This window comes from Syngnathoides biaculeatus, chromosome 14 (assembly GCF_019802595.1).
Source record: "Syngnathoides biaculeatus isolate LvHL_M chromosome 14, ASM1980259v1, whole genome shotgun sequence".
NCBI classification, from domain to species: domain Eukaryota; kingdom Metazoa; phylum Chordata; class Actinopteri; order Syngnathiformes; family Syngnathidae; genus Syngnathoides; species Syngnathoides biaculeatus.
In genome coordinates this window covers 20,755,449-20,768,257 of record NC_084653.1, presented here as the reverse complement: position 1 = coordinate 20,768,257, position 12,809 = coordinate 20,755,449, and the positions used below count along the sequence as shown (strand labels likewise).

General features: G+C 42.2%; 1 protein-coding gene across 1 annotated transcript; it reads right to left on the bottom strand.

The window, feature by feature from the left end:
• Positions 1-2,196: 2,196 nt before the first annotated feature.
• LOC133512567 (pyridoxal kinase-like) lies at positions 2,197-12,508 on the bottom strand. The gene is made up of 12 exons (XM_061842316.1): positions 12,165-12,508; positions 11,630-11,684; positions 9,270-9,374; positions 9,043-9,126; positions 8,917-8,951; positions 8,048-8,133; positions 7,870-7,915; positions 7,671-7,782; positions 6,607-6,743; positions 6,009-6,075; positions 5,710-5,842; positions 2,197-4,069 (listed from the first exon to the last, which is right to left on the bottom strand). Exons 1-11 carry the CDS (start codon positions 12,252-12,254, stop codon positions 5,721-5,723), a joined length of 939 nt encoding a protein of 312 aa, XP_061698300.1. The 5' UTR covers positions 12,255-12,508; the 3' UTR covers positions 2,197-4,069; positions 5,710-5,720.
• Positions 12,509-12,809: the final 301 nt, after the last annotated feature.

Below are 12,809 nucleotides of genomic sequence, written 5' to 3'. Positions count from 1 at the left end.
GTCTCAGAAAGACGAACACAGCGAACGTACATATATGTGAATATCTTTTTTTTTTTGATCAACTTTAGTTTTAAGGTTAGGGTTAGGTTATAATGTATGTTAGCTCCCTCTATGTAGAAGAAGGGGAACTATGAGATGAGTAAGTTTTTGGTGCGTGAGAGGAAGGCAGAGGACAGAATATCCCATGCAAAGTCCACACATGGGAGAAGAACAATATTCCAATAAATCACAACCTTTATTCACTGAACTAATCTTTTTTTAAGAACAGGCCGACGGGCGGAAGTACCATTTTTCACGACGAAACGGGTGTTTTGGAAACACGCAAAGAGTGAATCCATCCTCCCGACCGTTCGAGCAATATCCAGCAATACAACGATATGATATTTTGGCTAACACGCGGGAAAAAGCAGCTAATTTCTCGTCGAGTAAAACTGGTATAAACACTTGAACCTGCCAGTGTGGGCGTCTGGAAAAAAAAAAACAAAAAATATCACTGCCTGCTTCTTCTCCAAAACGAACGCCTCGAGAGGATTTTCATGGCGGGAGATACAAAAATCCATATACGAAAAATGAACGGATGGGTCCATTTCGCCTGCCTTTAAAAATATTAAAAATTATGCCGGTAGACCTTTAAGTTACATTGTGTGTCCACAATCCATATTGCAGTCTGCAGGTATCGAATTGGAATATAAAGGAAACTGAGTTTCTCGCTTTGGGGTCAAGCTGGTGTCCACAGCCGCCATGTTGGTCACCCCTGCCTGGGTCACTTGGACGATCTGCCATGAACTGGAATCGGATTTAATAGTTTTGTCTGTCACGCGTACATAGATAAAGAAACCTTATTGTGGTAAATCATTTCAAGACTGATCAAACGGATCGATTCCCACACCACACCTCTACGATCTCTCAGGACGCACGACAGTTACGGGCTGCGGGACGGTGGTTCCGTATCACTCGTTGTGCTCATATATCCATTTTTGGATTGACGCGCTGTGTCTTGTGGAACGATTTGGGTTAATACCCGTTAATCATCCGGTGGATTAGTGCTGCCGCAACCATACCTGCCCCTAATCACAAAGCGATAAGCACTTGGTCTGATGAAAAAAAAAAAAAAAAAATCATTCAGTTGCCTGTATTTTTATGTAAGTACAGTATTAAAAAAATATTATTAAATTAAAATTTAAAAAAAAGCTAATTTTAACTGCATTCGTTGAAATTGGTACACTACATTTTAAATACGGTGACACGGTGGATCAGCTGGTAAAGCACACTTTTGAGGACCCGGGTTCGATCCCGGCCCTGCCTGCGTGGGTTTCCTCCGGGCACTACGGTTTCCTCCCACACCCCAAAAACACGGAACATCACTTGGACACTAAATTGCCCCTTGGTCTTATTGTGAGAGCAACTGTTTGTCTCTATGTGCCCTATGATTGGCTGGCAACCAGTTCAGGGTGTACCCGCCTCCTGCCCATTGACAGCTATAGGCTCCAGCACTTCACGCGACCCTCGTGAGGATAAGGTCACTGATGGTGTAGTAGTACACACGCCTGCCTTTGGTGCAGGCAGCGTGGGATTGATTCCCTCTCAGTGATGGTGTCGATATCTGCCCTCCGACTGACTGGCGACCAGTTCTGGGTGTAGTCCGCCTTTCGCCCAAAGCTAGCTGGAATAGGCTCCAGCTTTCCCGCAACCCTTGTGAGGATAAGTGGCTTGGACAATAATGACATTTTAAATACCCCTCCTTTTAAAAAAATGTGAACATTCCATCCATTTTATTTTGCCGCTTATCCTGTACACCCTGAACTGGTCGCCAGCCAATCGCAGGGCACATAGAGGCAAACAGTCGCACTCACAATCACACCTAGGGGCAATTTAGAGTGTCCAATTAATGTTGCGCGTTTTTGGGATGTGGGAGGAAACCGGAGTGCCCGGAGAAAACCCACGCAGGCACAGGGGAGAACATGCAAACTCCACACAGGTGGGGCCAGGATCAAACCCAGGTCCTCAGAACTGTGAGGCCATCGCTTTACCAGCTGATCCCACCATACTGCCATTTGTAAACATTTCACCCAAAATATGTTGGTCTATGTTCCTGATTAATATAGCTTGCATTTATTTGGAAATTTTTCATACAGACACACAAGGTAACACACACAAACATGTGAGCTAGTAGAGACGAGTAAACTCAGTGCCAAATCTAAAAAGAAATATTTCACGCATGAGAAATATTATTAGATTACATTGTTTTTATTACGTTTGTCTTTTCATTTGCTCCATGTGAGAGCAGCAGCACAATGTTTTGGCCTAAAAAAACATTATTTGTGTGGAGTTGCCCCCCCCCCCCCCAAAAAAAAAAAAAACATTCCCAAGCTGTTTAGTTTTTTAAATGTTTAAAGGCTACAGAGTGGTATGGAGATATGACAATAAGCAAAATGGCGATCATCTGTACAAGAAATACTCTGTATTAAAGATTATTTGTGCAAGTACTTCCATTAAAGATGCTTTAAAACAGGATTGAAATACAGTTCCACTACAAAGTATTTCCCACATTTTTCTGTTACAAACTAATTCTAAAGCTGATTTGACATATCCCATGATGACAAAGTAAAATCTTTCCTGGCAGTTGAATAAGTGTTCACACCCTTTGCTTCATATTTTGTTGAGGCAGCTTTGTGCCTTCTTGGCAAACCCGTTTTGGGGCATTTTCTTCCATTCTATTGTGCAGATACACCCGAGGTAATTCAGGTAGTATGTGAAGTTTCGGTGGACGGTCATTTTTCCAATCATTCAAGAGATGTTCGATTGGATTTAAGTCTGGGCCCTGGCCGGGTCACTCAAGGACATTCACAGGCTGACTCCTTTATTATCTTGGCAGTTGTAGAACCATCTCAAGGATGACCAGTAGAAATCAGGGACATGTGAATCTTAAGTATGACTGTTGTACCGTCCATCCATTTTCTTAGCCGCTTATCCTCACGAGGGTCACGGGAGTGCTGGAGCCTATCCCAGCTGTCAACGAGCAGGAGGCGGGGTACACCTTGAACTGGTTGCCAGCCAATCACAGGGCACATAGAGACAGTCGCACTCACAATCACACCTACGGGCAATTTAGAGTGTCCAATTAAGGTTGCATGTTTTTGGGATGTGGGTGGAAACCGGAGTGTCCGGAGAAAACTCACGCAGGCACGGGAGAATGTGTAAACTCCACACATGAACCCGGGACCTCAGAACTGTGAGGCCAACGCTTTAGCAGCTGCACCACCATGCCATGTTTACATTATTTTCTGCATAAATGTACACAAATGTGTGATACTGTTTTTACTTTTTCACCATGGAATATTATATGTAAATTTTTTTTTTAAACAGAAAACTATACTGAAATCAGCTTTAGAATACGTATCTAAGGCGTTACACGTGTACCACTTTGAGACAGCGTCCCAAAAATGAAAAGGCTGGATTATAAGAGCGACGGGAGTTTTACACACCGGCGGAGGCTATAATCCTAAAACAAAACAATTGGAAATAAAATGCACCCATAAAGGTATATGGACCAGCAGGTTTGAACACTTTATGCTTCAAAACTTAACGCGTGAGCCGCCATCATTCACATTTTTACTCTAACCACATTGTACACCTTCATAATTTATATTTGTTATAATCACAAGTGACTCCCAAAGACATTACGTTACTACATGACCCAGCAAGAAGGGTTACAGTTTTACAGTTATAACGCCCACTTCTTCATAATTTTGTCAAGTTTTGAAGTTTTAATGCAGAGCGAACAACGCACCTTTTGTGATGAGTTTAGTACTAACTACAGAGGCATGGACAAGCATGCAACTGTTCACGAGTGTGTTTGCTCGCTGTGTTGTTTCTAAAAGGACCTATATAGTACATTTAGTGGTCAGGTAAAGTGTCTCTAAAAAATAAGATCTATTGCTAATCTTTAAAATTACGCAAAGGAAGGTTGTATTTACAAAAGCCATAGTAGAGAATCGATGGCAGTGATTCCGGCGTCCCCCACGGATTGTGAGGAAGGACCGTACCAAGTTGAACATCTTCAGGGATTCTGGAAGGGAGAGAACGCACAACATGGGTTGCAAAATCCTGCTTGTCCCATTCAGATGTTTAACATTCCTTAAATTAGGGGTGTCAAACTCATTTTTGTCGCGGGCCGCATTGTACTTGCCGTTTCTCCTCAAAAGGGCCGTCAAGGCTGTGAAACGATAAAAATCTTTAACCGCCTCATCATATTTACACATGAAATTTATGAACTGGTTCTGGAATCAGAAATCAAGCGTAATGGGTTTTTCCAAGTTTGGGTTGTTTTCACGTGACGTCACCCGTAGTCCTACCTCGGGCAAATAGCTCACGGCAGCCATTTTATTTCCCTGAGCGCGTTACTTGGAACTTGAGGATGCCGATTTGCGATGCCGTGGGTTGCTCAAACAGAGCTGGGGTGAACAAAGATGTTCGGTATTACAAAACGGCTAAAATTATCACTAATCTAGGTGATGAAGCACGAATTCTCAGTGAAAAGAGACTGTTGTGGAAAAAATGCAATCTATCGTAAAGACAATCACGACGGAGGAGCAGCGGGATCAGACACTTGTCTCTTCAAGACACTTCATAAACGGTTAGTTCAGTCTCATTTTTTTATAGTTAGGTTCTTGTAGCTAACAAAAATTGGGGTCTTGGTGATGTTTCGGAAAAGGCGCCTTGATCTTTTTACTCTATGTGACAGAAATCACGAAGGAAGAGCACTTACCTCCATGCTAACACGGAAAACAAAAGGTGGATATTATTTTTTTTAATATCGAGGCAAACTCCATTTATTCCATTTTTTTTTCAAAAAGTAAAACCTGTACAGTAGTTCACCACAAGCTAAGCGAAATGTTTGTTTGTTTAAAATTTGATGACAATGGCAGAAAGACAAAAGAATAAACAAATCCAGTAATTCACAAAATTCTCGAATCTTTCAAGTAACGAACAAAAAAACGATCTTAACTGTAATGTTGCCCTTCTGAAAAGATTATCGATTAAGCTAGTTAGCTTAGCTCGGCGACACGTCAGCACGATGGAGGTCGAGACCGGGCAGCGGGATAGAAGTGTCGGGCCATCGTCCACAAAGCGCAGAGCCGCAGAACGTCCAAAGTCTTTCGTCAGACGCGTTAGACGATGTGCCCGCTTTCGAATTCGGACTTGTATCCTGGACCGCGAGCCTCTTTGTCGCGAGGCATTGAAGAGCGTGCCGAATAGCAACTCGGGAAAAAGCTTCAACAAATTGGCGAGAGTTGTCGAAAAAAAGTCAGAAGAACGCTCTCTGGTGGTTAGCAAATCCTTTCGTGTACTTGAGTCCCGAGATGCCCGTGAAACACAAAAAACACAGTAACCGAGAGTATTTCGTTGATTTCCACACTGGGTACGCGTAGGGGAGGGAGGTTAAATTGCGGTGCGCAGTGGCTCAGCAAAAAATGTGACGTCAGTGAAAACAACCCATTGTTGTTTGGCAACACAAAAATGCTTGTGATAGCGCAATGTTATCATTTATGATATGGCAATTTGAAATTTTGGTACGGACTTGAAAAAAAAAAAAAAAATCATGGAAGTTGATACACACGACTTGTCTCCGCGGGCCACATAAAATTATGTGGCGGGCCAGATCTGGCCCCCGGGCCTTGAGTTTGACACCTGTGCCTTAAATGTTACCATTCTCATTTCTAAGACTTTTGTAAGATTTTAGCTTCCACAACGATGTCAGGATTCTCGATGTCGCTTTTGCTCTGAACCATTCTCATCTCCAGCTGTGCGGGGCTGGGCCTTTTCCCCGGCCCGGCTTTTTCTGAAACATCGCAGAGCAGTTGATCAAATTGACGTCAAAAATACTGGATTGATTTTGTTTCTTCTCCTCCTCCTTAGATGACAGTAGAGATTTCGTCAAATCAGTAAAAACAAGGGTGGCAATTAATTATATGACAAAGCCAGTAATTTGTATAAAAACTAAATACCGTTAGCATAAGTAATGGTCCGCTTAATGACGTGGTGCATGACCGAAACGGTCTTTTCACAGGCGGCCTGTGGGGAAAAACATATGGAAGTAGATTAGTGCCACCAGGATTTGAATTTGAAATGCCGCAGACAACAGGATTTGAATTTCAAATGTTAAGTCATCACATTTTCAATAGTTGCTACAATTCACTGTCTGAAATTCACGCGGCTACAATTCGCGGTCTAAAATTCACCGTCTGTGCCACCAGGCAGAACACCCAGCCAACCACAGTTACGCTTTCTTAGTCACGTGACGTCACACACCAAGAAAGCGTCACTGGATTGGCTGAATGCTCGGTCCTGACCTGAAGAAACCCTGCCTGGTGGCACAGACGGTGAATTTTAGACAGCGAATTGTAGCCGGTTGAATTGTTGACATTGAAAAGTTACACAGAAATACAACTATTGAAAATGTGATTGCTGACATTTCAAATTGAAATCCCGGTGGCACTAATCTACTTCCACAAAAACAGAAAGGCTTGTTAACGCCTAGTGGTCGGTTAAAGATTGGAGCGGCTATTAAAGGACGCCGAGCGTTACAGAGGCGCACGTGCCGACCTTCAGGTCTTTGGGGTGATGGTGAGTCCAGGCAAGCAACAAGGCGGCAAACAGGTCCCCCGTCCCCACGAACACGGCATCCATCTTGGGAATGTCCATGCGGATCTTCACAATGCTCATTGTCCCATCTGGTTTTACTACATATCAGGTAGGGTGTGATGATTATTTGAACATTGTTTGATTGCAGTTTTGTTTGTTAAGATTACACAAAAACAAGCTTTTGTCCTTGCCCCAGATTGGAAAAGTTACAGGGAGTACGAACAAAAAAAAATAAGTAAATAAATAAAGTAGTCCTGGCCGCCCTTTCAGTCAGTAGGACAGTCCAACCACAATTAAAAATTGAGAAAAAAAACCCTGTAAATATATTCCTTAGTTTTGTAATGTTAATAGCATCCCAGTTACCAAACAGATGGACAAGGAGTGCTCCACAAAGCTCTTTTCTAATGAAAGAAATTATTTCTCATTATTATTATTAGCGTAAGTTCCGGCCTATAACCCGAGACTTTTTTCACACGCGTTCAACCCTGCGTTTTATGCGGTGATGCGGCGAATCTGTGCATTTTTTTCCTAACGCCTGCAAGGGGCCACTAGAGCGGAAAAGGTAAGAGTGAGACCGGTGGAATACATGTGCCGAGGAAGTGACTTTTACCGGTCCGGTCCTGTTAGCGCTGCATTAGCGTGTTACTGCCGTGTCTCAACGATTTTTACCGTTATGTTTTTTTTTGTTTTTTTTTTATCGGTCCTGTTAGCGCGGCGCTAGCGTGGCGGTGTTAGCATTAAACTCTGTGTAGCGTCTTTCTTTGTAAATATCTCATGTTTCATTGTGGGCACTTGCGGCTTTTACACAGCTGCGGCATATGTATGTACCAAATGGTATTTCCTTTACAAATGTACTGGGTGAAGCTTATAACCGTGTGCGCTCTGTAGGCAGAGAATTACAGTACTGTATTATACAAACGTATTAAAAGTTGGTTTCTATCTTCACCCCCGACAAAGGGTATAAAAGATTGAATCCCAAATGCTCCTGTCCTGTGCATACAGCAGAAGGTGGTTTAATACTTTACCTGTTTTTTGGCTCCCGAGGGCCACCAGGTACTGGTCTCCTTGACTCGAAGGCAAGTCGGTACTTGTGAGTACGACTGTTTTTGGACCCATTTTGTGCAGCTGCTTCATTGCCTGGTGCGCACAGAGAACACAATTTGCTCACAATTTTGAATTGTTTTGTTTGAAATTAAATGAAATCCCGTTAAAAAAGCCACTCGCCTCAAGAGCATCGTCTGTTGTGACGATTTTTCTCCCGGTTAATAATCTGTTAAAGAAAGGCATCTTTAGCCACCTCATCTGTATGATTTACAAATATTTACTGTCATATTTTGCCATGCCCTAACAGTCATTTCTTTCTCCACCTGTGTATTAATTAAAAAAAAAAAAAGTCACTCACTCTGCTTCAAACTGGTTGGGGGTAAGGATGTCGGCCAAAGGTACTACTTTGTCCCGGTAGACTGGCAGAAGTTCTTCTGGGACATACTGAAAAAGGTACCAAATTAAAGATTATTTATGGGTTTTTTTTAGGTGACATTGTCGCTTTTTCTGAGTATGAACAAACTACAAATGCCCGGATGAAGATATCCACAATGTATAACCCATTAACCACCAGATATTCTCATAATTTGTTCTTAGCCATTTTAAGTCAATTTTTCTAGAATTTTACATGCCTGGAGATTGTTTTTGGTAGCTATTGTGTACAATTGTGAAGATTTATTTGACTAATACGGTGCTAATACCGTAATTCCCAGCCTACAGAATGCACTTCGTTATAAGCCTTGGTACCCAGAAAGAATTTAAACTCTTTCTGTGTACTGAGGCTTACAGTTTAACCAAGTGGGCTAACACTAGCATGCCGCTAACGCTGGCGCCACGCTAACACTAGCGCCATGCTAACGCTAGCGCGGCATCACCGCATAAACCCCAGGGTTGAAAGCAGGTGAAAAAAGTCGCGGCCTGTAGGCCGGAAATTACGGTACTTATAACAGTGATACAATAATTTTGGTCACTCATAATAATTGTAATATGACATTTCAAAACGGTTCTCTCTCTAATCTGTATTAAGTCCCATTATTACGATGAGAACTTTTAAACCACCATTTGAATGACATTAAATCTGAAAAGAATAAGGCCGATTCAATAAAAGTTTACAAGATACCATTTTATATTAATATTCTTATAAGTGACACGAGTTTCCTTATGAATTCAAGTCTTGAGTGGAGGTAACTGCAAAAGAAAGAGAAAAGTTCTCAAAAAAATGCTCACCATAGCACCGTGGTCTCCCATCACAGGGTCACAAACTGTTGAAAAACAAACAACCGCATGACTGACTTCGTTCTATACTCGGGTCACTCCAATTTTGAAGTGAATCTACCGCACTACCGCACTCACCATATACCAAACTGGGATTGGCCGCCTTCAACTCTTGAATGATGTCGACCACGGTCATGAGGAAGGACGTGTCCCTGCTGTACCCTTGGGGAAGCGCAAACCAAACATTTGCCGTAAGCGAAACGTGAACTTCCAATTGCTCTTATGGAAACTGAGAAATTGTGTTTCTCAGAGCTTGAAAGAGAACCACAATTGTGTGAAACGATATTAACCCTCCTGAAACTCACCAGTGAGGATGTAGTCATAGTGGTTCACCTTGTTGAGCTTGATGCCCTCATATAGCACGTTGAGCTCGTCGGCTTTCAATACTTGACCCTTCCAGTGGGCGTAGCCTGCAAGAAACCAAAATTTTATAACCGTAATTCGCGGCTTAAACCTAACCTGGTTATAAGCCTCACCCAGTACATTTGGAAAGGAAATACAATTTCGTACATACATACGCCGCAGCTGTGTAAAAGGCGCAAGTGCCCACATTGAAACATGAGATATTTACAGAGAGAAATGGTACACAGTTTAACACTAAAGCTAGCGCCATGCTAATGCTAGCGCTGAGCTAACAGGGCTGGTTTAAAAAAAACAACATAGTGGTAAAAATCACTGAGACACGACAGTAACACGCCAGCGCAGCGCCATTAGGGCCAGACCGGTAAAAGTCCCTTCCTCGGCACATATATTCCACCCATCTCACTCTTACCTTTTCCGCTAGCGTGCCCCCTTGCAGCCGTCAGAAAAATTCACAAATTAGCCGCATCACCGCATAAACCGCAGGGTTGAAAGCGTGTGAAAAAAGTTGCGGCTTATAAGCCGTAAATCACGATAGTAGTGTTTTAAAATGAGATTTCCCAATTAAAATGTAACATTGGCTTGGCCATACTCCGCCACCCCCCTTTTCTGTCTTGATACGTGACTCAATGTGATGCATTCTCCTTCCCAAACAGGGCCTCTACACTGAATAAAGAGGGTGTCTTTATCAGGCTGCCAGTTTTTCCCCTTTTTCGGTGCCCCTTCGGCGTGAACCCACAACAAACCCCCACAGCTGTTCGGACTGCAAATGAAAAAGACACACAAACACGCAAAAGGCGCAGCGAGTTCAACACGGGCCCCTCCGCTGACCCGGAGCCGGCAGAGCGCACCTCCTGCGGCGAGAAAGCTTTTGCAGGGGAGAAAATACTTGCAGACCTGGCACCGGACATGTTTACATTATGGTCAAATTACAGAACTGTACTTTTGCTTGAGTGATCCAGTCTTAACTGTAGAGGAGAATTTGCGGTTTATTTATTTAGAGGCTGCTTTAAAAAATGTCTCCCACGGTGTGGGGATTCGCATTCTTCACATGCTTTGGTTTATAAAGCCCAGATCTAATATAATTCTTTCTTGCACCACTTTAGGAACTACGGTTTCAACAATCCAGCCATGTTCTATACCTGTACCACTTATCCTCATTACGGCTGAAGGTGAACAAGAGGCTATCCTAGCTGACTTTGGGTCGGAGCTGGTTCCGAGGCTTCAATGGACCAAAACATGCGCGTTTTTGAATTGGAGGAAGTCGAGAGTATCTGGAGAAAACCCACACAAGAACCAGATTAAGAGGGCAACTCCAAACAGGAAGGCCAGGGTTGAGATTTTAGCTGCGGATCTAAGAAATGCGATGCAAATGTCCTAACCACTCACCCATCATGCTGCCTCCCCAAAGTTTCTTTTTTTTTTTTTTATTGTAGTATTGCATTAGTAAACGTCATTTGAAAGATGATGGTGAAAGAAACCTTGTCAATGTTTTTTCTTCAAGAAGTAAGTTTTACTAAATGCAAATTTACAGTGCTAAATTATTAACAGGCTAACCAAGATGAAGTAAAGGATGTGTTAAACTGTTAGTGATTCCTTCCTTAGAATATTAAAAATCCCGAGTCCCAACATCATTACACCTTTGTCTTTGTTACTAACCAGTGAACTATCAACATGATACGAATTTATGCTTGACGGTGTTATTACACGTTTATAAACACATGCATCAGGTGTGCTAGTACACTACAAACTGTATATAGTCCTGTATAGCCAGTTGCATGTATGTATAACTGACTCGGTGCAAGTAAAAAACATGTGGTAGGCAACATTAATCATCTATGAACATCTACCTACTTAAGATGAAACTGTGTGGTGGTTAACCTTATCTTTTTGTCCAACAAAGGAGGCAAAGTACAAAAGCAGAGGACAGTCATTAACTCAACGTATACACTTGATCACACATTGATCTACACAATAATACACATCACCTGATCTTTGACAGTTGCAGATTCAATTAACGTTTTTTTTATACTCTATGTACCTTTTCATTTTTTACATTTTGTTATCACTTCACCGCAGGCCCTCGAGTACTATAATTTCATCCTCGGTATGTGTTAATTTGAAGAATTGACGGCATAACCTTCAACCTTGAATTAAGACAAATGGTGAATCTGACTTTCTTAAATTCAATCTATATTTGCCTGCATAGTTGAGGAAGGAAAGGTACTTAAAGCAATCTGTACATGGCCACGTTTTAATGTTTTGAAATCTACACCGTACAATGTCCTCAAAAGCACAAGTCGACCTGTGTGATTGGAGAACTGCACGGAGTTGATGGAATCCACTTCAAAGCCCAGAACCTGAGAAAAGAGAAAGGTCAAATAAATTATTTTTTTAAAAGTTGATTTAAGTTGATTCACAGATTCAACTTATGTTAATTAGTTAGTTAGTTAAATAATGTTATTTTTCTCGTCCACTCCGCTAGTTTGAACCATATTTACTAAGGGAAAAGGTTAGGGTGACAAAAAAAAAAAAAAAATACATAATAATGATGCCATTCATACCTGCCAGAGTTACGCACAGACACTAACATAGTTCAGGTACAATGAACGCAACACCACGGTAAAACGTATGTTGCATTCACGTGCCCATTTTCGAAATTGTTCTTGGTGTCCTTCCAATATTAATATTATCTACAGTTTGCTACACATGAGTATAAAATGAAATATAATACAAAACGACGATGGAAAAAATTAAACGAGTAAACCAGGAAGACACGTTTGGAGTTAATGTTAGCTGCAAGGCTACAAGCACTGAATGCAAGAAGCGACATGATCTACCTGTAGTGGGAATGTTGCCGATTTATTTCCAACATATCCTCGGACAACGTGACTCTGAATGGACAAAACGCGACATTCCATCCCTGCCATGAGCCAGTCTGGGATTAAAAACGTGGAACGGTGACAACAGACAGGACGAGTGTTCCGAGAGCACCATTAAAAGTGGAAGGACGGAGACTCTCCTGAAGTGAGCATGGAGCGTGTCCCAGTCGTCAGCTGGAAAGGGCGACCAGAACGCCCCTCCCGCTCGATCGTCAACTTTCAACTTATCGGTAGTCCCGTCTGGCTTTCGTTAAATTGCGTGTGCATCTTCGGGCATTCTACTTCCGCATACACTAAAACACCCGGATGTCCGATATCCCGAGATACGTTTTGTGTGCGTGTATTTAACCTTTTATTTCAATCGCAGCAACCGACCCCTAACATAGCAATATGATTATAGCACTGTAGTATTTCGCAGTAATAACAACAATGACAAAAATATATAGTATCATTTTATGAAGCGTGAAGATCGTCCGCGTGACGTCACCATTTTTACGGCGCCATATTGCCGGTCAAACGGAGCTGGTCGACATTGTGCGAAACATTGACATTGAAATATTTACAATACCCGAGACCTGTTGTGCTGTTAGTTGTCACATCAAC